Source organism: Bos grunniens, chromosome 13 (assembly GCF_055505025.1).
Source record: "Bos grunniens cultivar Pamir isolate PY7600 chromosome 13, Bosgru_T2T1.0, whole genome shotgun sequence".
Lineage (NCBI taxonomy): Eukaryota > Metazoa > Chordata > Mammalia > Artiodactyla > Bovidae > Bos > Bos grunniens.
Window position 1 is genome coordinate 8,548,811 of NC_141177.1, and position 26,180 is coordinate 8,574,990.

Sequence of the window (26,180 nt, forward strand, 5' to 3'; positions counted from 1 at the left end):
GAAGGAGGCGGAACAAAGGGCTTTTTCACGCGGCAACTGAAAAGCCGCAGATTAGCACTGGCGCGCTGCGCTGGCGGGGAGGGGCCGGCGGCCAGACCTCAGACCCCTTCCTGGCTCAGCCCGCATCCCAGGTCTGGAGCCTCGGAAGAGCCTCGGAGCGGCACAGCCAACTCCCTCCCTCCTGCTCAAAATCCCTCTAGGCTCCCCAGGACCCCCAACGCCCCGAATTCTGCACTCTGCTTGTTTTCAAGCCTCCTCCTCCGCACTTCCCAGTTCTGGCCGTTTCTGCACCTTTTGCAGAATGATTCTCACTTTGCAGTTTCTGTTCCCCATGCCTGGAATGCCATCCTGTCCCTTTCTCAAGACCAGTTCCAGGGTCACCTCTTATGGAAAGATAAGAATCAAATAGCCCGTGAATGCTAACTCTGTGCTGGGCACTATGCCTTCTTCCCGCCCTCACAACGACCGTGAGATGCAAATTATTAGCCCGGTTACCCAGCTGAGGAAGCTGAGGCTCAGAAAGGTTGAACCTTGCCCATGGTCACACGTCAGGAGCCCAGTGCAGCTGAGATGCAAACTCAGATCCATTTTCAATCCTCCTCTGTCGGAAAGGGTCTCTCTGCTTCCTGTGTCTCCCAGGCAGGTGGTTCCTCTTTAGGGGAAGGGTGGAGGGACATGGGCACTGGCTCCATCGGCGCCAGGACACCTTCAATCAGCCCTGACCTGCCCCTCTTAGGTACGCCATCGACCGCGACTCAGATTTGGACCAGGTCTTTGATATCGATGCGGACACGGGTGCCATCGTCACCGGCAAGGGGCTGGACCGAGAGACGGCCGGCTGGCACAACATCACAGTGCTGGCCATGGAGGCGGGTGAGCCAGGGGGCGGGGCGAATATGGAAGGGAGGGGCGATGGCCAAAGGGTGGGGCTGTGGGCGGGGCAAAGCCCAGGGAGGACGGGCCGAAGGCTGGGGGCAGGGCAAAAAGAGACGGCAGAGCTGAGGTGGGGGCGTGGTAGGCAAAGGCTGACCCACAGGATCACAGATGTGGGAAGGATCCCAAGCCAAAAAGGCAGGGCCCAGGCTTGAGTTTGACTTTCTTCCTTCAGCTTTTATTGAGCACCTACTATACACCAGTCCTTTTTACAGAGGTTGGAGATATAGCCCCTAACAAGGTTAAAAAAAAACTCCTGTCTGCATGGGCTAGAGCTAGACCCTCAGGAAACTTCGAGAAAGGGTGTTCGCATGTCAGCTAAGTGCTAACAAGAAACTGGAAAAGAAGAAAGCAGAGGAAAGGGATTGGGGGGGAATTGTTTCTCTTAGGGTAGGCCTCTCTGCGAAGGAGACTTCAAAAGAGAGCTCGATAAAGTGAGGGAGTCATGCTGCCACTGGAGGCAAGAGAGTTCCGAGGAGAGAGGACAGCCAGTGCAAAGGCCCTGAGGTCATAGCTGGAGAAATAGCAGGAGGCCAGTGTGGTTGGCGAGGGGCAGAGTGTCTACCCTGCAATGGGTCTTTGGACTTGACTCCAGATGAGCGGGAGTCATTGAGGGTTTGAGCAGAGGAGGGAGGTTGCCCGACATGATACCTACGGCTGCTGCATTGAAAATAGGTTGTTTGGGGGCTGCAGGGTGGGGATGGGGGGAGGTGGGGGAGGGAAAGGAGCAGGGGCTCAACTAGAATTTACATGCAACAGGGCCCTTAGGTGAGATAGTGGCCTGGCCCAGGGGGATAGCCATGGAAATGGTGAGAAGTGGTAGCTTTTGAAGGCAGGCTGAAAATAGAGCCCCCTGGACCTGCTGATGGGGTGAGATGGAGGAAAGAGATGGAGGGGTCAAGAATGACTCCAAGGTGATTGGCCTGTGTCGAAGAGTGTGTGTGTGTGTGTGTGTGTGTGTGTGCACACGTGCTCACATGTCACAGGCAGTGTGGTGCAGCTGGGGAGGCGTGTGAGCTGAGAAAGAAAGAGGAGGCCCTGGGACATGGAGTCTAGACAAGTCAGGCCATGGAGGTGAGAGGCTAAGAGCATGGGGGTTCATGGCACGCCTGGAGTGGGGAAAGGGCAGTTCAGCAGGCCTCCTGCTCAACCAGAGCAACGCTGCCAGAGCCCATGCTAGACCGGCTCCGCAAGCTCCCCTCCCTGTCAGCTCTCCAGGTCTCAGCAGCCAGCAGAGCCTCCAGTAACCGATGATGACAGCAGGAATACTCAGAGTCTCAACCTTGGTGGGAGTGGGCACCATTCAGACTCCCCTCTGCAGAGCTGGGCCCCAAGGCCCTCCTGTGCCTTCGAGCCCTCCTGGCGGCTCTCCTCCTCCGCCTTCCCTGGCTGGTGCCTCCCATTTCCCTGGCCCCACCAGCCCATTCCAGCCGAGGAAGTCCCTAGGCTGAAGTTCCCTTCGTCTCTTTCAACTTCGGTTTAAAAGAAAATACAAAGCTGGCTCAAACCTCAGTGCCTGCTGCTCCTGAGCCTTTGAATCCACTTCTCCACCGCATGAAAGGGAGATAACAAAGGTGGCTGGAGAAGAAGTGGCGGCTGGACTGGTGGGCAGACAGCTCCCCATCCTCACCTCCCTGAACCTGCTTCCTGAGCAGCCAGGGGGCCTGGCCGGGCTGCTGGGCAGAGACACCCCCTCTCCCTACCCACAGAGCATCTCCCCACCAGCTGTCACACCACCCGATGGCCCACCACTAGCTGGTCCCTTCTCGGGTTAAGCGTTGTGCTTCTGCCCTGTGAATCTCTTCCAGAAGCAGCAAGAGAAGCATACAGAATCGCTAATGCTACCATTTCACAGAGAGAGTGTGTCAGGGGCCTCTCCCCAGCAGAGATTTTTTTTACAGTGTTTACCTAATAGACACTGAGCTTGATCCTTTTTAGCACGTACTTCTATTGAATGATCAGCACCCATTTTATTGATGGGAAAATTGAGGCTCAGACTATTAAGAGCTTTGCCCAAGGATGTGCAGTGGCAGAGCCAGGATTGGGGGCCAAGTCTTCCTGGTTTCTTCCACAGCTTTGCTCCACAGCCTTCCTTTTCCTGGTACTCTGTTCTCGGGGCCCCACCCCTATTGACCCCACACCATCCCAGTTACTGAGCGTGGGGAAGGAAAGGACTGGGCTAGCGACCCCTCCCCTCGGAGCTGCAATTCACAACTCCTGCCCAAGTCTCACCGGGGATATTGATGGATGAGAAAATGAGTGGTTCCCACTTCACGGTGCTGGTGGGAGGATTAAATAGGATAGAAAGAACTTAGCCTAGTACTTAGTGCTCAGTTAATGATATCTATCGATCTGGACTCGGTGCACTTGCCTGAAGCACTCACTCTGTGCCAGGCGCTTTACAGTGCTGTGTTCATGGAAGCTCCCCACCTATCAGATGTCACCCCCAACGTATGGATGAGGAAACTAAGACTCGGGGAGGTGAAGTCATTTGTCCAAATTCCCGGCCCCAGCCAGTCTGACTGCATGGCCCGGCGTTCACCCAGCTGCCCCCGAGTCATATGTCTTTGGTGCCAGGCATGAAGCCAGGAGCGGCACCAGCGATCCACCCACTCCAGCTTCTTGCCCTCTCCGTGAGACGAGGACAAATTGTTATCCCCACTTTGCAGACTGGGAAGTAGAGGCTCAGGAAGGAACTGCGATGGCCCCAAAGTCACAAAGCCAGTCCCTGGGGGCTGGGGGTGGGCAGGGCTCCCACAGCCAGGCCAGAGCCTCAAGGACAATGCCCTGGGGTCTCCCCCTCCAACCCTGGTGCCCTTCTGCCAAAGCATCTATTTGGCTTCTCAAAAACAGGGAACCACGGCGGGGGTCCAGTGGCGGGGTCATGGTGCCCCGCCTGCTCAGGGTGCAACAAACGCAAGGTGACAAGAATCAGAGGGGAAGGAAATATTTACACACAGCAGCGGAGCCTTGTGAGCACCTCGGAGAACGAGAACGTGGCACTGAGGCACAGCCGCAGCCTGTCAGACCAGATTACCTCAAAGACTCCCTGGCCACTTAGTATGCGGGCTCCCCTCTCCCCCGAACTTCTGAGTCATCCATTCTGCCCATGCAGACGCTCCTTCCACTGACATTATCTTTAACGTTTTGTAATCATGAAATATTAATGACCGATATTGAATTTAAAGTACAATTTGTGTCTGAATCCTTCAGTGGAAAAAAGGGCAGTTGTAAAGGGACAGTCTTCAAAGAGACAGAGGGGTGGCGGGCAGGCTGGCGAAGCCGGCACTCGGGTAGAGGGGGGCGGTGTGCCAGGGGGCTGCAACCGGCCCCCTCTTCCAGGCCCTAAACTGGTCTGGAGGGGTGGTCTCTGGCTGGACAGCAAAGAGTTAACTAGATTAGCCAGAGCTTCCCCATCTGGGTCACCCCAGGCCAAGTCCTGATTTCACAGGCCCCTGATTTTTCCTTTCTATCACAGAGCAAGCTTTATGATTTAGATATGCATTTGTGTGCCGACTTTGTTGATCTCTCGTCTCCTGGGAAAAGGACCTTCCGTGAAGGCAGGGTCTCTTCCATATCTGTAGCATTCACACTGGGCCTGGCGCTTAGTAGGTGTGTACAAGTATTAGGGTGGCCAAAAAGGTCATTCGGGATTTTCCGTAACATCATATGGAAAATCCCAAACAACCCTTTTGGCCAACTCAGTATTTCCTGAATGGATGGTAAATGGTCTTGCCCACCCAGTTAGGAAGGCAGGGCAGCATGATAAAGAAACGCTGCTTCTAGCGGTCCGAATCCCAGCTGAGAGTATGGACAGTCATTTCCCCTCTTCTTGCCTTGATTTTCTCACCTATGAAATGGCACCCTATTGGACAGCTATGAGGGTCATAACTGTTACTGTTGACTATTAATCATGTGCGCTCAGTCGCTCAGTCGTGTCCAACTCTTTGCAACCCTATGGACTGTAGCCTGCCACGCTCCTCTGTCCATGGAATTCTCCAGGCAATAATACTGGAGTGGGTTGCCAAGCCCTCCTCCAGGGTTTCTTCCCAACCCAGGGATCGAACCTGTCTCTCATGTGTCTCCGGCATTGCAGGCAGATTCTTTACTCACTGAGCTACCTCAGTTCATAACTATTCATCATAGTGGCTTCTATTTATTTGAAGCTCACAATATGCCAGATATTGTGCTGAATGCTTTATATAAAGTGTCTACTGGGGACCTCTTCTCACCCACCAGGCCTGGTCACTGGAATCTGGGGGTAGAGTCTTGGCCTCTGACCTCGGGATGTTTGGCCCTGCTCTGGACAGCACAGGGTAGAGGGGATGGGGCGGTGGGCTCTCAGGAGGTGCAGGCAGGGGAAGAAGGAAAGAAAGCTTTCCCAGAGAAGGGGACGTCTGAGTTGGGTTTCAAAGGTTAAGGAGAGTGGGGTTGGGAGCTCCCAGGAGAAAGACGCCTGTGTGCCAAGGCCTGGAGGTTTGGCCGGCAGGAAGACCACTGTCCATTCTGAGAAATGGGATGTGGCTAGAGGCTGGGCCAGAGGGTGGCTGGAGCAGGTGAGACGAGCTGAGTGTGCAGAAGCTCACTGGGGGCCTCTACAGGAAGGGCCTCGGATGTCCTGTGAGCAGCCGGACATCTCCTGGAGACGACACGGAGCCAGAGTGGGTCTTCAGGTAGAAGAGGGAGATGGCCAGATGTGCAGTCCCCTGTGGCCACTTGGGTTCGTGGGGGAAGGTGGACGGGAGAGGGGCAGCCTGGAGCGGGGAACAGATGGGAGGCTATCAGGAAGACTTGGCTGAGACATGTGCTAAGAGTGGAGGGCAGGGCAAGGGAGGGAAGGAGGAAGTGCTGGGGAGGCTGGCTGTAGTGGTCTGGGGGAGAGGCTTGGCACAGCCCTGCATGGAAGGGGTTGCTTCAGAAGGTAGTGAGCTCCCCATCACCAGAGGTGTGTAAATCAAGCCTGGGTTCCACTTGGACCGGGTAACTCCCAGGATCCTGAGCCACCTAGGTACTTAACTGATCCCACCAGGAACAAAGATTTTTGTGAGGTCCATGGAGTCTTTGTAGGAAAGCCCAGAGTATTAGGACCAGCTCAGCCCTAGGAAGGAGAACTTCCTGCCACCCACCCCCGATTCCAGGGCCCTTATTTTACCCAGAAGTCCTCCTCTACCGTTTGGTGGATGAAACATCCCCATCTCAACAAGGTCAAACTTCCAATCTCCATGTGGAAGCCAAACAGATAATCAAAAAGCAGAGAAGGCGCCCTAACCTTGTGCTCCCACTGGAGGTGAGTGGGGACCGGGCAGGGAGTGCAAGGCATCCTCCCCTGACAGCTCTGACACCCCTTCCCTGAAGCACCCCCGCCTGCTCACCCAGTCCCCCCACCCCTCGCCATCCTGCCTGCTTGTCTTGGCCAGCTCGTAATTGGGATGATAAATCTTCCTGCCCAGCTGGCCAGCGCTAATCAGAGCCTAGTGTTTGGGTGCAATTTAATTCCCTCGGGAGGTGGCGGGGCGGTGGGGCAGGGAGCTGAGGGAACTGTGGAGCAGAGGGTCTGGGCTACCCTTGCTCCACTGCAGGTGAGGGAGAAGGAGGTACCTTCCAGCAGCCCCCCACCTCTGTGGCCCCCTCCCTCCGCCCTCTCCCCACTTCTCACTCTCCTTCCCATGCCCACTCTTGTGTCCTCACTTCTGTCTCTCTCCCTGGCTTCTCTCTTTTTCTGTGACAACCAAGGAGAACCTCAGAGTCCAGCTCCATTTGTTTTACCGATGGGAAAACCTTGGTCCAGGGAGAGAGACAGGAACAGGGTCGGAAAACTAGACTGCTCCCTCGGTGATGTGATTCAGGGGCGGCTGTGGCCCCCACAGAATTTGTCCCTCCAGAGGTCTCGGTATCTCCCTGTCACTCTGCAGCCCCCCAGCATGGTTAGAGGTGCCACAGACAGTGAAACCCATTCATTTGACAAATCTTTATTAAGCACCTACTGTGTGCCATGCAGAGAGGGGCTGGGGAGACAGCAGCAAACACAAGAGACCAAAAATCTGCTTGCTTTCTAGTGGGGGAGATAGATGATGGGTGAGTTTAAGTAAAAATATAGACAGAGGATGAGACAGTTAGATAGCATCACTGACTCAATGGACATGAGTTTGAGCAAACTTGGAGACAGTGAAGGACAGTGAAGCCTGGCAGGCTACAGTCCATGGGGTCGCAAAGAGTCAAACAAAACTTAGCAACTGAACAGGAACAACAACAAAAATACAGGGATGTTGGATAAACACGCAGAGAGAGAGCAGTGAATGGGGTATCTGGTGGAATTGCAAGGAGCAAGGTAAAATAAAGTCATCAGGGGAAGTCTCGCTGAGAAGACATCTGGGCAAATATCTGAAGGAGGGCAAAGGAAACTTGGATCAGAGGAAAAAGGAGAGTGGGACGAGGGACAAGGCCAGGGAGGAAGATCACACAGGCTTTATGGGTATGTAGGTCTTGGACATATAGTCTGATTGCCCAGGAATGAGGGCAGTCAAGGAAAGCTTCCTGGAGGAGGCAGAGACATTTGGGGCCTCAAGGCAAGCTGGCCTTGGGCACCTAAAGGTGGTCAGAAAGGCCATCTCATTTGATGGGTAGAAAGTCCCTGTTTTGAACCAGGCTCAGGTTCCATTGATTGTCCCCCTGTGAAACTTTGGGCAAGTTCTTTACCTCTCAGCCAGTTTCCTCATCAAAAAATGGCAGTAATTCAAATCCATATCTCCCAGGGGCTAACAGGATGAAATGAGGCAGAACAAACCCTGGCCCGTGGCAGGTTCTCTATATGTGTTTGCTGGTGGCCTTCTGGGAGGCACTCATTCCCAGAAGTTCCCTAACAGGGTCACCAGGCCAGGCCCTACACCCTCTGTCTTTCCTGCTGGCCTCCAGCCCTCTAAGTCCAGTTTGGTCCAAACACTATATTAGGAGTGGCCAGGGGATGGGGTCTTCCTTAGAAGGAATCCAGAGTTTTACTATCTGCAGACTCCCCTCCCACCCCAGGACCTTTGCACATGCTGTTCCTACTGTCTGGAGAACTCTTTCTTCCCATCCCCTTCACCTGATCACTTCCTAGTTGGATCTCAGCTTAAAGGTCCCCTGCTAAGTGCCAAGTATCTTCAGTCATATCTGACTGTTTGCAACACTATGGACTTTAGCCCACCAGGCTCCTCTGTCCATGGGATTCTGCAGGCAAGAATACTGGAGTGGGTTGCCATGCTCTCCTCCAGGGGCTCTTCCCAACCCAGGGATCGAACCCGCGTCTCTTACATCTCTTGCGTTGGCAGGCAGGTTCTTTACCACTGGCGCCACCGTCCCCTACTTCAGGGTAAACATCCCTGTGCCCCACCAGGGTAGGAGCCCCTGCCTCCTCCTCTCACAGTCCTGGGCTTTTTTTCTCTCAACTCTTATCACAGTCTGGAATGCTGTCTGCCCCTGCCATAGACCAAGAGGCAATGTTGGTCTTGTTCAGTATTGTGCCCTTGGTACAAAGGAGGCGCTCAAACTGTAGTAGTCAGCAAAAAACAGAAGTTTCAGTTTCAAATTGCCCAGTCTGGTCCCCCATCTGTTACACAAAAGGGACTCTGACACCCAGAGAAGCTAAGGGGCCTGCCAATACTGCACACTGGCTCTCCTGCCCAAGCCTGCTCTCTTCCGAAGGCACCCACAGAACGGCCCACGCTTCTCAGCCCCTCAGCCCCCCGGGCTCCACCTGCCACCTCCTCGGATTAATGGTGAGCCAGCTCAGAGAGGAAGCACCCGGCCGAAGCACGTTTAATTTTAATTTAGGAATCGGTTAAGACTGCAGGCCTGCTCAGCTCTGGGCTGTCAATCAGCCTTCCTCAAGGCTGCATCAATTAGTTTAAAAATATTGAATGTAATTTTGCCTGACACAACATATTGCAGCTACTGCAAAATATAATTTATTTTAGAAGAAGAAATAATTAAACTAATTTGCATGTCAGTCAGCTGAACTGAGATGCCAGGGGAGGGTGGGTGGGACCCCTGGGGGATCCAGCCCTGGGAGAGGGCGCCTACCACTGGGTGTGGGGCGAGGTCAGCCTGGGCCTCAGTCCGAGCAGTAGCTGCATCTGGATGGACAAATATTCAGGCAGCGGAAGGGCCCACGGGCACTGCATCTGGACTAAGCACTGGACTGAGAGTCCGGAGACCTAGGACCCAATGCCAGTTCTGCCACTGACTTTCCTGTGGCTTTGGACAAAGTCTTACCCCTTTCTGGGCCTCAGTTTCTCCATCTACAAAATAGGTTTAGGGAATTCTCTGGCGGTTCACTGGTTAGGACTCAGCACTTTTACTGCCCGGACCTGAGTTTGATCCCTGGTCAGGGAACTAAGATCCTGCAAATTGCATGGCATGGCCAAAAAAAATTTTTTTAACAGGTTTAATTAAGATCTCCTTTATGAGTTGTTTTGAAGATCCAATGAAAGATAAGAAAGTTTGTTATAAATTGGAACTTTCTGCATGAAGAGGAAATTATTAATTGATGGATCTCTTGTTTTATACCAGAAACATTTAAGGTGGTAAAATTATGCATTATTATCAATTATTGCAAATCAATTATTGTGATCCATAGGGGTTTGGAGGAAGCCAATCAGAGGCAAGATGTCCAGTTGGACTTCCCCCAGCACCTACCAGTCACCCCTGGAGTTTGCAAAGCTTACTATGGATACATATTATATAGATTCACCTGGAGCTATTAAAAAAAAAATGACCAAGTCTTGGGGCATCAGTTCATTTTAAAGCAGGATTTTTTAAAAACAATTGTATTTATTTGGCTGCATCAGGTCTAAGCTGCGGCTCACGGGAAGTTCGTTGCATCGTGCAGTCTTTCACTGTGGCTCATGGACTCTACAGTCTGGTGCACAGCCTCTCGAAGGCAGGTAGGCTTAGTTTCTCCATGGCATGTCGGATCTTAGTTCCCTGAACCCACGTCCCCCATTTCAAGGTGGATTCTTAACCACTGGACCACCAAGAAAGTCCCTTCCCAAGTGATTCTAATGAGCCAGGCTGGAGACTGTCATGATGCCAAAGCATGGGGATTGTGCTTAGGGTTGGCCCACGAACTCTGGGGTCCCAGGCCAGACGCCAGTTCAGGCAGGGGGTCTCTGAGATAAGCTACGTAGGTGGCAACTTTGGCAACATAGAGACACACCTCTTGGCTGCCCCACCTCTCGGAGCTGAGATGCTCTCTCTTGCCAAAGAACTCAGGACTTTCCCAAGAAGTGACCTGTAACATTTGAAAGGAGGAGCTAGGACAACAACGAAACGGTAGCTTTGTAAAGTAAGGATGTACTACTTAATCTTTTTGTGACTAGCATTTTGCAATATCTATGTGTATTGAATCACTGCATTTTACACCTTAAACTTATACAGTGTTATATGTCAGTTACATCTCAATAAATCAAGATAATCGAGATAGAATTACAGAAGAGATAGGAGGCCCAGGAGAACTCAGAGGAATGATACAATAATGGGTGTCTCACCAGCAGTGGACCCAAGCCTCCAGTCTGCCCACTGAGGATCTTATCTGACTCTGAGGACCCCTTCTGCTTGGCCCCACAGGACCCTACCCCTGCCTCCAGCCCTGAACCCCACCCCTCTCCCCACCCCGCCCACTGAAGGGAAAGGTGCCCTCTCACCCCCTACCTTCCCTCTGCCTCAGTGGGAAGAGAGGTGCCTGTTCCTGGTGATGGACCTCACCCTCCCCTCCTCCCCTCCTCCTCTCCCCACAAAGCACCCACCGGCTGGCTGTTCTCTGGCAAAGCACTCTTAAAAATAACAGCTCACCCGGCATTCCCAGTCACGACTCCTATCTCTCGCCCCCGGAAAAGCCCCCTCTAATCGCCCAAGAGGCAGATCTGGGTGAGCTGAGAAGATAAGGCACCTTGGCTAAGGGGAGCTCCAGAGAGGAGTCGGGGTTTGAGTTAATTAAGGATGCCCCCCAACCCCAGCCCTTCCTTTCCCTGACCCGGTGGCCACACCTGCCTCCCAATCTCCATTTCTGTCTTTATCGACACAGGAGCAGCTGCAGTCAGCATCCGCTGGGGCCCTTGAGTTCACAGAAAGGAGCAGTCGACCACCTCCTCTTCCCCCAAAAAAACTCATGGGGTTCCTGGCTGCCTATCCTTGATTGCACTGTTGGCTGGAACATGTCAGTAATGAACTCATGGCTAAGATAGCCAAGGACACGGCACCCATGAGCACTCAGAGGTCTGGGGGCTGTAAAGGGCCAACGTTCAGGGTGCTTCTCAGAAAGGACAGGAGGGGATGGGGTGTCCCAGAGCCCCAAGTCACTGAATGTCACTGCTAAGAGGATCCTTCAAGGATGCCTGTTTATTTAACAACTCCTTATGTAACACTTGTTATGTGTTATATATACAGTTTTAAGTGCTTTGCAGATATTGACTCAATCTGTCCGCCTAGCCAACCCATTCCTAACAGACCCATTTTGTTGTAGGTAAGAAAATCAAGGCATAGAGAGGTCAAGTGACCTGGCGTGGATCACACAGCTACTGAGTGACACCACTGAGATTGGAACCACTTGGTTCCTGAGTCCTTGCTCTTAATCACTGTGCTGTTTTCCAGGTGTGGAAACTGATGTCAGAGAGGGAAAAGTCTTACCCAAGATCAAACACCGTGTCAGGGACAGAGCCATGCCTGAAATGCAAGCCTCTTTCTGTCTGACTGTTTCCAAGTTTCACTCATTCACTCCGCAGATCTGTTAGAACCTAGTCCGTGCCACATGCCACAGTGCTGGGGACCCAGGAACTAATACAACGGAAGCCTTGACCTCAAATACACCACAGATGGAGGGGTGGGGGCTGCATGGTTTTGGAGGTGAAGACTCACCTCCAGTGAACTTGTCTTGCCCTCTCAGGGTCGAGTCTTAAAAGAGCAAAGGTTTGGGACTTCAGTTGCCAGCTGACCGATTCTTTAAACTCTCCAGTGTTTTCATTTCTCTTCTGCAATATGGGGATAGAAATTGTACCAAACTACCGGATTTCTGCAAGGAGACCTGAAATGATGGGTATGGATGCTCCAGGAGCATTCTGTGCACGCTGAGGTGAAGGGGTAGAGCGGCAGTGTTGAGTGTGGTGTGGTTGGGTGGTGGTGCTGTGGTAGTGATGTGGGTGATGAGGGCCGGGGCCTGGCAGTGTTGGCGGGGCTGTAGCAGAGATGGTGGATAAGCGAATGCCTGGAGATGATGGTGGTGGTGACATCGGTGACTGTGGTGTCGGGGGGTGCTGGAGCTGGCAAGGGTGGTGAGTGGCGGCCTTAGTGTTTGTGATGGTGGAGATGAGGGAGGCGGTACTAGTGGGTACAAGGCTGGTGATCATTCTCCTGCTGATGGTGAGGGGACAGAGGAGGTGGGATGGCATGGTGATGGCGAGAGTGGGGCGGATGGTGACGGTGGTACTGATAGTTATGCTGGTGGCAGTGCTCTGGTGGCAGTGCTCCGGGTAATGGCGATGGTGAAGGGAGCAGTAGTAACGGTGGAGAGGGTGATGGCGTTGGTGATGGGGTGGGACTGGTGATTATGGCGACGGTTACAGCGATAATCAAATGGTGGTGATGATGATAGTAACACTGATATGGTGATGGTGACCCATTTAGCCCGATGTCCAGCTTGATCAACACACAGATCTCTCAATGCGACCCCACTGCCTAATGTTCTAGCAGGAGATGGGGGGCTGTCTAGATCTCACACTTGAAGCCGCCCACCTTACTGCTGTGCTCTTGTTACAGACAATCATGCCCAGCTATCCCGGGCATCCCTAAGGATCCGCATCCTGGATGTGAATGACAATCCCCCAGAGCTGGCCACACCCTACGAGGCAGCCGTGTGTGAGGATGCCAAGCCAGGCCAGGTACCACTGAGGGGCTGGGACCGGGGTAGCTACCAAGTAGGTTGCTGGGGCAACCTCTGTTCAGGCCAGCGTGGGCTCGGCCTCACCTTGGTCCCCTGCCCGCTCCTCACCCTTCAGCTCATCCAGACCATTAGCGTGGTGGACAGAGACGAGCCCCAGAGTGGGCATCGCTTCTATTTCCGCCTGGTGCCAGAAGCTCCCAGCAATCCGCATTTCTCCTTGCTCGACATCCAAGGTGAGTGACCTCTGAAGGACCCCAAATCCCAGGACTCGTGGAGGGAGGAGCCTAGCCTCCCGCCCCCTTCCCATGTTATGGAGGCCCCTAGAGGGCCAGTGATGGGTCCGAGATCACACAGAACGTCTGAGCCACGCTGGAGCCCTTACCAAGCCTGCTGGCCAGACTGAAGAACAAGCAAGAGGTGGGTTGGTGGAGTGGAGGGGGCCAGCTCCAGGGTAACAGGGGTAGATAGAAAGACACAGAGAGGGAATACCTGAAGAATGGGAGCGGGTGGGGCTCCAGGGTGGGAGGAGCCCCTGATCTAAGATTGGAATAAGCCAGGGATCCAGGGTGGCTCAGATGGTAAAGAATCTGCCTGTAATACAGGAGACCTGGGTTCGATCTTGGGTCAGGAAGATCCCCTGGAGAAAGGAATGGCACCCCACTCCAGTATTCCTGCCTGGAGAATCCAATGGACAGAGAAGCCTGGCGAGCTACAGTCCATGGGGTCACAAAGAGTCGGACACAACTGAGCAACTGACACACACACACAACTCCCACCCTTTTGTTTTAAAAGTGCTTTATCCCTTGGGACTTCCCTGGTTCTGGTTGACAATCCACCTTCCAATTAAGGGGGCGCAGTTCTGCCCCTGGTCGGATGTCCAAAATCCCACATGCCGAGGGGCAACTAAGCCCATGCGCTGCAACGACTGAGCCTGTGGGCCACGACTAGAGAAGCTTTTGCACTGCAGCTGGAGGAAGCCAACGTGCCGCAGTGAAGCTTAGCACAGCCGGAAAGAAAGTGCTTTAGCCCCCTCACGTTTCTCTTTGCATCCTCATGGTCACCTGGGAGGCAGTTTTTCTTACCCGTCCCCTCGTTTTGCAGGTGATGAAACTGAGACTTTAAGAGGACAAGGGACTCACGCAGGGTCATACAGGGAGTCAGTGTGAGGCTGGATTCAAACCCACACGTATCTCAGTTCCATTGTGCTTCCTTCTCCCTACCTTGAAAGCAAACTGCCCCACCCAGCCTGAGCTGATCCCCTTTGTGAAACCCACCCCTGCAGGTCCACCTTCATCAAGAAGTTGAAGTCTGAATCTTTAAGGGGTAGACTGGGGAGTGGGATCAACACACTGGGAGTGAGGGACCTCTGGGTCTCAGTTCAATCTCAGTTCATGACTTCCTGTGCAACCCTGAGGTCTGCCTCAGTTTCACCATCTGTAAAATGGGACTGAAAATGCCTGCCAGGCAGCTAGGTGGCCCCAGTGAAATGCGGCCTACCGAAGTGTATTGTCAGTACCTAGAACATGGCATCTCCTTCATTCAGCAACTATTTCTTGAACATTTATTGAAAATATGTCTATATGCCAGGCGCTGTTCTAGGTCCTAAAAATGCAGCAGCACATGAGACAAAATCCCTGCCTTCATGGAGTTTACATTCTAGGGAGGGAAAAGAGAAATTAAACAAATAAATAATATGATGAGGATGGTAAGTGGGCAGCAAGGAAAAATAATGCAATCTTCACAAGAGTTTGGACTTCTATTCAGTGCTGGACCCTTGGTGCCTGGCACACAGTAGGTATTCACATACACGTGTTAGACAAAACAGGAGGAAATAAAGCAAGGTAAGAGTAGCAGCTGGGCTTCCCAGGTAGCGCTAGTAGTAAAGAACCTGCCTGCCAGTGCAGGAGCCCCAGGTTCGATCTCTGGGTCTGGAAGATCCCCTGGAGGAGGGAATGGCAACCCACTCCAGTAATCTTGCCTGGAGAATTCCATGGACAGAGGAGCCTGGTGGGCTATAGTCCATGGGGTCATCAAGAGTCAGATATGACTGAAGCGACTGAGCATAGCACAGCACAAGAGTTTCAGAAGCTACTTTAAATAAGGTGGCTTAGGAAGGCCTCTGTGAAGGAGTCAATAGTGAGGAGGGATCTAAAGGAAGTCAGGGGTGAGCCATGCAGATAACTGCACAAAGAATGATCCAAGTCCAGGAGACAGCAAGTGCAAAGACCCTGAGGAGGAGCAGGCTTGTGATGTTCAAGACCTCCATAGTTGGGGTGAGTGAGTGACAGGACTGGAGGACATGTAGTCAGAGAGGCGCTAAGGTCAGACTGTGCGAGTTCCTTTTGAACCTGGAACGGGTCTGGGTTCACCCCCCGACCAACCCAAGACTTTGACATCCCTTCCCTCAGGGCCTCCGGGTCCTCTGGAGCCAGACCCATGTGTATTTCCAGGAGTCCTAAACGGATTTAACAACCAGTGCCCCACTCCAGTACTCTTGCCTGGAAAATCCCATGGACAGAGGAGCCTGGTAGGCCGCAGTCCATGGGGTCGCTAGAGTCCGACACGACTGAGCGACTTCACTTTCACTTTTCACTTTCATGCATTGGAGAAGGAAATGGCAACCCACTCCAGTATTCTTGTCTGGAGAATCCCAGGAACAGAGGAGCCTAGTGGGCTGCCGTCTGTGGGGTCGCACAGAGTTGGACACGACTGAACTGACTTAGCAGCAGCAGCAGCAGCAGCAGCTCAGATAACCAATCAGGACACTGATCATAAACCTGGAGTAGGACCCTGGGGCCTCTGCGGAGACAGGCTTTAACCCATCAATGACTTGATAGTATTAAAGTGGGGGTGCGCTGGTGGCTCAGCAGTAAAGAATCTGCCTGCCAAGTTAGGAGATATGGGTTTGATCTGTGGTCCAGAAGGATCCCACATGCCGTGGAGCAACTGGGTCCATGCACCACAACTATCAAACCTGTGTTCTAGAGCCCAGGAACCGCAACTGTTGTGCCCATGAGCGGCAACTGCTGAAGCCCTGGAGCCTGTGCTCTGCAATAAGAGAAGCCACTGCAGTGAGAAGCCTGAGCGCTGCAACTAGAGAGGAGCCCCCGCTCCCAGCAACTAGAGAAAAGCCCGCGCGGCAACAAAGACAGGCACAGCCAAAATAAATACATAATTTTTTTAAAAAGAGAAGTTGGGGGTGTGCTCGAGGGAGAGGCCGAGGTAACAGGGCAGCAATCGGGGGACTCAGAGTCACGGCTATTTAAACCTTTCTGGAAGTAGTTCGATATTTTAACAACTTTCACCACCAGTACTGCCCTGCCTGCTCATCACTGCTGTGGAACCCTGAGCTGGGCATAGGAGACACAAGGAGCCCTGGCTTGACCCCTTGACCTCACCAGGTTCACAAATCTTTCCAACCCAAGGGGCTTGAGGTTATGCCCCAACTACCCCTCTGTGATCAAGGGGTGGGGGCTGGGTTGGCCGCCAGGGTTCCCATCCGGTGTGACCCCCTGGTCTGAGCCCTGGGATCCAGGGCAGCAGCAGCATGCTGAGGTCAGCACAGGCAGGCAAGGGCTCCTCCTTCCAGCCCCCCAGCTCCTCCCCACGGTGTGCCAAGCCCCCTCCTCCTCACCGTATAAATATCCCAGTTGACAAACGGCTACCCCAACCCATCTGTTTCTTTGTACAAATTTGTAGCCAGTTTGGAAACGTGATTTATAAATATTGCTTTTGCAGCCAGGGATTGACACTGATGTATGTCAGGCCAGATGGATGGATGCAGTGCTGGGCGCAGATCCCGCCTAGAAGGGTGGGGTCGGGGTCTGGTGTGGCCAGCGGCTTCCCCAGATGAAGCCAGCTGCTGCCAGGAGAGGAGTGAAGAGGGATGGGAAGGAGGCTCAGGGATTTCCTCTTATGGAATGAAACAGTAGCAGGGACCAGAGCTCCAGAAACATATGGCTCCCGTGGTCAAAGACAGCAGCCCTGAGAAACAAATATCCACTTTCTCCTCCTCTGTTCTTACTTGGGAATTTGAGGCTGAGCCAGAGCCAGCCACTCATTTTTCAAATCTGTCTGCTTCTCAGTGCCTCCACGACCACTATTATTTCGCATCTAAAACATACAACAGCTTCCTAACTGGTCTTCCGCACCCACGGTTGTGTTTTAGATTAGAGGCACCCTTGCTTAGAAGGTGGGCTCTGAGAAGGCAGGGACTGTGTCTGTCTTTTTCACTGCTCTCTCCTCAGGGGCTAGACTAATCCTGACTTCTTCTTCTTGTTTAATTGCTAAGTCGTGGCCAGCTCTTTTGCAACCCCATGGACTGTAGTCCGCCAGGCTCCTCTGTCCATGGGATTTCCCAGGCAAGAATACTGGAGTGGGTTGCCATTTCCTTCTCCAGGGGATCTCCCCATCCCAGGGATCAAACCAGCATCTCCTGCATTGGCAGGCAGATTCTTTACCACTGAGCTGCCAGGGAAGGCTTACCCTGACCTAAAGAGGGTCTTTAATTCTTATTTGCTGTTGAATGGAGGGATGATATGTCACTAGGTTGCTTCTTTGCCCACCAATCAGTCGCTTCCTATTGCCTTTAGGAAAATAACGCAATTCCTTACCATGGCCTCTAAGATTTTCTATAATGAGCCTCTGCCTCCCTCTCCAGCCTCTTCTTGACTTGCTCTAATCATCACCCTATCCCTCCAGCCACAAAAGACTGCTCTCCGCTGCTTGAGTTCCTATGCCTTTTCCAACTGCAGGACTTTTGCATAGGCTATTCCCTCTCCTAGAACTCATTGTTCAGGCTTCAGCAATAATGTCTTCACCCAACGAGTTCTCCCTGACCTCCCAGACTGGGTCAGATCCTCTGTTAAATGCTCTTCCTATACTTTTCCTTCTTAGCACTCCTCATGGTTTGCAATTGTAGACTGAATTGTGGGTTTATTTGATTAACATTTGTCTCTCATATTATCACATTAAGATCAGATCCAAGACTATGGTTGACTTAGGTCTTCATTATTTCCCTCCTATGACTAGCATGGTGCCAAGCACACAGTAGGTACTCAGTAAAGATTTATTGGATGCATGGATGGAAGGATAGGTGAATGGATGGTTGAAGGATAGATGGATGGATGGATGGAGGATGGGTGGACAGATGAATGGAAGACAGATAGTTGGATGGATGGATTGATGATAAGATGGGTGGATGGAAAAGATAGTTTGTGCCACCAATTAACAGAATAAATTCAGACAAATCCCTTCTCTCTGAACCTCAACTTCCACGTATTTAAAATGGGAATAATGTTACAACTCTTGATGTTTGTGAGGATAAAGCATTTCCACCCAGTCCCTGATGTGTTAAAAAATATGCAGTCAATGCAAAGGGGTCCCATGCTATTCCTTTACCCCTCATCTTGCTCTTCAGCCTTTCATCCTCAGGGGAAGGCAGATGTTGTCACAGCTGGCTTGACTGCCCTTTGACAGGAGGCTGGAGTTGAAGCCAGAGCTTGAGGAGCTGACCCAGAACCACCAGCTACCCCTAAAAGATGTGGCTCGTTCAAGCATCATTCTTTCAGGCTGGCTCACTGCCAGGGAAGAGACAGGCACACGCTACCTTAACGCAGCATGACAAGTGCTGTAACAGAAGTGTGCGTGGCACCTGCATAGTCAGAGCAGGGCGGGGGAACCCATAAATCCTTCCTTCCCAGAGAAGCGGAGAAAGGAGGCCACAGAAAGGAGGTGACATTTAGCTGGAGCATGACGGATGAGGAATTTGCCCAGGCAAGAAGGTGGAGAGGGTGTTCCAGCTAGCGGGAACTTGGTGAATAAAGTCAGGGCAGCCTCAACAGAGAGCAGGCGTGGGGTATGGCGTGTGGGGGTGGGCCAAGAAAAAATGAACAACCAGCATTCATGGAGAGTTTCTGCTTTGCGGGAGCTATTCTGCGGGGCACAGGTGAACTACACCATTTCATCCTCACACCTGCGAGATGCTGTTTTCCTCAGTTTCAGATGAGGAAACCGTGGTCCCGAGAAGCTAAATGAGTTTCCCTAACTAGAACACAATCGACTCAGCCTTAGTTATTAATATTTTAATGAAAAATTTCCAATATGTATAAAAGTAGAGAGAATCACACAACGAACTCCTATGTGGCCATCACATGAGCTTCAACCCATGACCAGTCTTGTTTCAGTTGGATCTCCAGGCTACTTCACAGATGTGCCCAAGACCACAAGTTGGCCCTTCTGAGGGCTCTTAGTTCCTGCTTTATGTCCATGATGGGGAAGGCCAGGACAGGAACACTGAATGGGGGCCACGGAAGAGGCTGAGTTAACTGGGGACACAAAGCTGGGTAAGGGGCCCGGGCTGCCAAAATCTGAGGTCAGAGAGACCTACATGAAGCCTGTGAACACAGACAGAAGGACTCAGGAAGGAAGCCTGGGCCCCTCGCAGGAAGTGAGGCCCCCATTGTGGGGCTGGCTGTCAAGGGTGGGGGCAACAGCCAGCAGCCAGGTGGGCTCTGAGTACTTCCACCAAAATGATGGGGGGCCGGGGTAAGGGGGCAGTCCGTGATGGCCTGACCCACACAGGGGAGGGGTGGAGGAGTCAGGAGGCCAGGGGAAGTGGGCACGTCTACACATTCTCCACCGGCCCCCGAGTCCTGATGGGCACTCCTGGCGCCAGCCTGCAGCAGTATGATGAGTATGACTCATGTGTGTTCACTGTCTCCTCTGGCCACGTGCATCCAAAGGAAAGAGGCGGGTGAGGAGACCTTGGTGCCCTGAGGCATCTTTATCAGGCCCCAAGGGTATGTCCCAAGCTCTCCAGGCTCAGCTCTTAAAGAGACCCCTGACAGCAAGCTCCCTCAGCCAAAGGCAGGTGCCAGTCTGAGTTCCCAGTCTTCTCTGATGACCCAGAAGTTGTCAGAGCTCAGAAAGCCACAACCCCAAGACCACAGGACCCCAGGGTCAGGATGCATTTGACAGCTGTGGTAGAATCTGGAACAACAACAACAACAAAAGGCTGTTGAGACACATGGCAAAAAAAAAAAAAGTTGACATAGCCAGGGACAGGACCTTGGCCCAGCTGGGGACAGAATCTTGGAATAACTGGGGACAGGACCTTGGCACAGCTGGGGACAGAATCTTGAAATAGCTGAAAGCAAAACTTTGAGACAGCTGGTAAGAGAAACTTAGAACAGCTAAGGACAGAAGTGAAGGCTCGAGGGCTGGGGACAGGACCTTCAGGCAGCTGGGGGGCAGAATTGGGGGAGATCAGGTCCTCTGGGAGGCGGTAGCTGGGGGCAGAGTGAGGCAGATCCCAAGGTGGACTCGGGAGGGGCCGGGACAGGCACGGCTGACCCCGAGTCACTCGCCCCTCGCTCTCTCCGGAGCAGACAACACGGCCGCGGTGCACACGCAGCACATGGGCTTCAACCGGCAGGAGCAGGACGTGTTCCTCCTGCCCATCCTGGTGGTGGACAGCGGGCCGCCCACGCTGAGCAGTACGGGGACGCTGACCATCCGCATCTGCGGCTGCGACAGCTCGGGCGCCATCCAGTCCTGCAACACCACGGCCTTCGTCATGGCCGCCTCCCTCAGCCCCGGCGCCCTCATCGCCCTCCTGGTCTGTGTCCTCATCCTGGTCGGTGAGTCCGCCAAGAGCCAGCCCCACCCTCCTGCCTGATTGGCCCCGGTCCTCGGGCCCCGGATTTCCTTCCCCAGCGGCCCCCGCGGGGGTCTGACTTTCCTGTCCGCACAAGGAAGGGCTGGCTTGATGGAGGTCCAGGTTCTTTCCAGGATCCCCAGGCTCGGAAGCCTGACGTGGGGCTCGGAAGCCTGACGTGGGACTCAGAGCCTTCACAACAGGCGGAGAACTTCTTTGGTTCTCCAGTTTGGGGGGTGTCCATCTGGCAGGTTTGGGATTTGATTTTATCATGATTGGGCCCCTCCTGCCGTCTCACTGCAGCTTCTCCTTTGTCTTTGGATTTTTTTAGTGGGTTTCAGCATCCTCCGGTCAATGGTTGTTCAATAGCTAGCTGCGATTTTGGTGCTGTGGCAGGAGAAGATAGGGGCGTGTCTTTCCACTGCTCCATCTTGAACCAATTGCCTGAGCCCCAAGCTCTAACCTGCAGCTCTTTTAAGAAATCTCCTAAGTACTGAGCAGCTGCTTTGCCAGCTTCAGAAGGGGTCAGCACCCAGTGGAGACTAAGTTCAGCTGGCTCTACATGGCCCAAAGTCTCCCCTAATTTTTAAAAGCCAAGCCTGTGTTTTAAAGTTCTCTCGTGTCTATTGTCCTATTTTATTCTCTATGTAGGACTTTTAGTAAAAAGGGCTCTTGCGAACCTTACAACCATGCGGCCAGATGTATCAGCCCCATTTTTCAGATGACAAAACTGAGGCTTGGAGAGGTTAAGTGGCTTGCAGAAGGGGACCCAACTAGTCTTCTAACTGGGTCTTCCTTGAAATCAGGTCTTTTCAGCCTGTGTTTTCTGTTCCTTTAAGTACCCCACCTGCTGGGAAATCTGGGTTTCCCTGATGGCTCAGAAAGTAAAGAATCCGCCTGCAATGCAGGAGACCGGGGTTGGATCCCTAGCTCGGGAAAGTCCCCTGGAGAAGGGAATGGCCACTCACTCCAGTATTCTTGCCTGGAGAATCCCATGGACAGAGGAACCTGGCGGGCTGCTGTTCACAGGGTCGCAAAGAGTCAGACACGACTTTTTTTTCACTGCTAGGAATTTAAACTGGGGGCAAAATCTTGGGGCAGCTGGGGTAAAATCTTAAGGTGTTCGGGGAGGGGGCAAAATCTACTCTGGTATCAGTTGCACCAGTAGCCACTTGAACCCCTGAAGTGTCCCCAAGGAGGAGGTCCAGTTTCAGGAGCTCAACTAGACCCAGTGGCCACAGTGCCACCTCTCGCTGTCGAAGCAGAAGGGCTTCACCTCAGCCCTGACCTCTGGACTTCACAGAATAGCCAAAGCTGGAGGAGCTCAAGGAAGGGCTAGACGGCAGATCCCAGGTTTGCTCGATTCCCTGGGAGATTCAGCTGCTTCCTACGCCTCGCTGCCCACCCCCAGGACCTGCAGAGGCCATGGGCAGGCCCCTCCTAGCTAGGAGGCTCCCCCCCACCCCTCTCTCTCCCCTCCTCAGCCCATGGCTCAGAAACCCTTTTTCCAGAGGGTGCACTTTACAGCGGTTTCATTTTCCGAGGCAGTGCAAACAAATTTCTGCCTAATTGCCCACAAACGAAGAAAGTGCACATCAGTGCTGTAAAGGTGACGGGCGGAATAGCTGATCAGGCCTGGCACATCTGTCGCCCGCCGCCCGCGCTCCCCACCATCTGCTCTCACGGGCATCGCCCTCCGCAGCTCCGGCTTCCAGCTCCGGAAGCCGTCCATCCATCTTTCCCACTTCTCTCCTGATGCCTTTCCTCCCTCCCGACCTGTCCCCGGGTTCCCCCCTCCTTCCCTGTCATGGGCCACCTTGTTAGGTCGTGAGCCAGCAGCCTGCCCCATGGCCCTCGCAGCTGGTTCTGGCCCCTGGCCTCGCCCAAGCTGTATGGAGCAGCAAAAAAAATCCAGTGCCTGACATGATACCCAGCGCATCTCTGTCCATTCATTTACCCAGCCATCCATCTAATTCTCTGTTTGCTCATCAGTTCCCAATGTATCCATCCATGAGCCCCACCCCCATGTGTTCAATTATAGGCACTGGGATTCATCAGTAAATGAAAGAGGTGAAAAGCCTCGAGTCACTGGGAAGTTGGGGTTGCCGTTGCTGAGGTGGGGAGACAGAGGGTGGGAAGGAGGAAATATCATTATTTTAAATTTCAACAGGTTAAGTTAGTGATTCTTCTGGTCACCCCCTGGGACTTGTTGGGGCAGAAACTGGATGGACAATCTAGGTTTCAAGGGAGAAGTCCAGGCTGGAGGCTGCAGTATGGGAGCTGTCAACCTCTAATTGGAATTTAAAGCCACGAGACAAGGAAAGCGTCAAGAAAGAGGATGTAGATAAAGGACCAAGGACTGAGTCCTGGGACATCTGATGTTAAGAAATCAGAGAGGGGACTTCCTGCCCCTGGTGGTCCAGTGGTTGGGACTCTGCTTCCAAGGCAGGGGGTGCGAGTTCAATCACTGGTCAGGGAACTAGGATCCCACATAAGGCATAGCCAAAAAAAAAAAAAATTTTTTTTTTAAATAAAAGAAGTCAGAGAGTAGAGGAGAAGAGAAGCTTGCTTAGAAGGTTGAAGACAAGTTATCAGTGAGGTGGGAGGAGGAAGGGCATGCAGAGTCCTTTCTGACAGTTGAAGAAAGCCAAGAAGGGACGATTCGTTCATTCTCTCAACCTTGCAACACCCAGGTCTCCATCTAGTTCTTCATTCAGTCATTCATTCAACAAGCATACTTCTCATGCTTACTGCGTGCGTGCGAGGCACCCCGCCAGGGGAACATGCCCCGGGTCCTCCAGGGCAGTTCAGAGTGTAGATTTGAGGTGAGATGAGACCAACATATGGCAAGGTCTGTGCTATGAAGGAGCCGTGGCTTTCAGACCTGAGCTGCCTGGGCATGACTTCGAAACCTTTTTGAAACAGACTCAGTAGATCTAGGGCACAACCTAAGAACGTGCATTTCTAACAAGTTCCCAGGAGTTGCCCATGCTGCTGATCCAAGGACCCAAGCAGGGCGATAGAGAGGAACCCTCACCGGGGAAGCTTGGAGGTAATGGTGCTGAGCCTGGCCTGGAGCTCTCAGACAAGGGCTCCTGCAGGACATACCTGGATCTGAGACCCAAAGGGCTAACAGGCTGATCGGGGCCTCTGGAGTGGACAGAGAAGGATAGGGTGAGAGAGAGGTCAGGGTCAAGGACATTTCATTCCCCCAAACCTTAGCTACCCTCTTTCCACCCACCAGCCCCCAGAGACCTCACGGGGATGTATCTTCATAGAGTTGAGGATAAAGACCTCAGAGGTTGGGTCCAGCCCTAAAACACACATGAAATCTCTTAACTCCAGCTCTCTGTCCCCACCTCCAGTGGTGGTGTAGCCTTGATTTGCACACCTCCCAAGATGGGCAGCTCACTACCTATCCAGATAGCCAGCTCTGTCCAGACTGTGAGAAAGGTATTTTTGCACAGAAATCTAGGAAACCTGCATGAGCTTTTAGGCTGAACCAGCTCTGCTGGGCATCAGGAGACGGGTGGTTCCCTGGACCGCCCTGGTGGGGCTGGGCCCTCACGGGCACCTGCTTCTCTCTCCCGGGCAGTGCTGGTGCTGCTGATCCTCACCCTCAGGCGCCACCACAAGAGCCACCTGAGCTCAGACGAGGACGAGGACATGCGGGACAACGTCATCAAGTACAACGACGAGGGCGGCGGCGAGCAGGACACCGAGGCCTACGACATGTCGGCGCTGCGGAGCCTCTACGACTTCGGGGAGCTCAAGGGCGGCGGCGGCGGCGGCGACGGCGGCGGCGGCGGGGGCGAGGGTTCCGCAGGGAGCGCGGGGAGCCCCCCGCAGGCGCGCCTGCCCTCGGAGCGCCACTCGCTGCCGCAGGGGCCGCCGAGCCCCGAGCCGGACTTCTCGGTGTTCAGGGACTTCATCAGCCGCAAAGTGGCGCTGGCGGACGGGGACCCGTCGGTGCCACCCTACGACGCCTTCCAGACCTACGCCTTCGAGGGCGCGGACTCGCCGGCCGCCTCGCTCAGCTCGTTGCACAGCGGCGGCTCGTCGGGCTCCGAGCAGGACTTCGCCTATCTCAGCGGCTGGGGCCCCCGCTTCCGGCCCCTGGCCGCCCTCTACGCCGGCCACCGCCCGGACGACGAGGCCCCGGCCTCCTAGCCCGCCCTCCCTGCCGCCCGGGACCCGACTGCACCCCCAGGACAAAGCACGTCCGTCCCCTGCTTCACCCCCTTTCCCAAACCTCCCACCCTCCCAGGGCGGCCAGGAGTGGGGCCACGCGAGCGGACACTCCGACGGCATCCCTCCCCGAGAGAGTGGGCAGCTTTCGCCCAGAGGTGCGGGAATTAGGATCAACATCACGAAAACTGCCCCGAGAACGGGCGCCGCTTGGCTCTGGGGGTTACACAGAGAGAGGGGTTGGGTGGGGCGTGGCTCCCTCCTGGCTTGGGGGAGAAGCCGGAGGGAGAATGCTGCCTAAGTGCCCTCCCTTCCCCAGGTATCCCCCCATCAGAGTTAAGAGGAAAGAAGGGCTGTTCATTTACTAAGCGCCTACTGTGTACTGGGACTGTGCAGAGACCGTCTTAGTCGTCATGGAAACCGCGAGGTGGAGCCCTGAAGGTAACAGATGGGAAAAGACCCCCCAGAGCAGTGGCTGGGACCTGTCCAAGGACACCTGGCCAGTGTGCGGTGGAGCCACGGCCCTTACTGGCTACCTGGCCTTGGGCAGGTCACCTCCCTTCTCTGGGCCTCAGTTTCCTCCTGTGTCAAACGAGACAAATTAGCAGAACCTACCTCGAGAGTCCTGAGGATAAAAAGGTTTCATATGTGCCAAGTGGTTAGGACAGTGCCTAGCACATAGTAGGTGTTCAATAAATGTTAGCCTTTGATACTATTATTCTTTTTGTCGTTATTAGAAGCCAGACATGTCTGTCTCCCAGGCTGAGCTCTCTCCCCACTTTCTCTACGTTTCTAAGGAAAGAGAAAAGGTGCTCCTGCTCTGAATGGAGGATGGGGGGGACATAGGGACGTTCCCAGCGACTGGCGTTTCAGGCAACACTGGAATAGGACACTGGCCAGGGGTGCCAAGAGAGGGCAAGGCGGGCAGCTCCAGGACTTAGATCAAGTGGAAGGGTTGCTGGGAGATGGAGGAGTTGAAAGCCACTGGGTGTGATGAGGACCTTATTTTATTTTAGTTTTACCTTTTGACTGCACTGCACAGCATGTGGGATCTTAGTTCCCTGACAAGGGATCAAACACACTCCCTTTCAATCAGCAGCATGGAGTCTTAACCCACTGAACTGCCAGGGAAGTCCCTGAGGACCTTATTTATTTGGTCTGGGACCCTGCAGTTTCCCCAGCCATGGACCCCAAGTTAAGGACCCCAGAGCTAAGTCATCCCTAAGAGCCTCCAGTTCTAAAACCATTTGATTATAAGATACAGGTAATTTGCCCTCAGACCCTTGTCCCCAAGTGATTCATTCGTTCTGCATTGATTGGCTGTGAATTCCATCTCCTGCTAGGTAGGCATCCTTCATCAAGGTCCTCAACTGCTGAAGCCTCAGTTTCCTCATCTGTAAAATGAGGCTAATGATAGTCCCTTCCTTAAGGGATTGTTAAGAGACTTAAAGGAAACGATGAATGTTAAGTTCTGATCTCCGTGCCTTGCTG

At 53.4% G+C, this 26,180-nt stretch overlaps 1 protein-coding gene across 1 annotated transcript in view; it reads left to right on the forward strand.

The window, feature by feature from the left end:
• The window catches only part of CDH22 (cadherin 22), an 82,904-nt gene extending 57,497 nt beyond the window's left edge, over positions 1-25,407 (forward strand). Inside the window, exons 7-11 of the mRNA XM_086330830.1 lie at positions 737-873; positions 12,721-12,842; positions 12,960-13,077; positions 20,233-20,484; positions 24,097-25,407. Of these exons, the coding sequence (XP_086186956.1) occupies positions 737-873; positions 12,721-12,842; positions 12,960-13,077; positions 20,233-20,484; positions 24,097-24,671 (1,204 nt within the window). The 3' untranslated portion in view covers positions 24,672-25,407. The remainder of the gene's footprint in view (positions 1-736; positions 874-12,720; positions 12,843-12,959; positions 13,078-20,232; positions 20,485-24,096) is intronic.
• Positions 25,408-26,180: the final 773 nt, after the last annotated feature.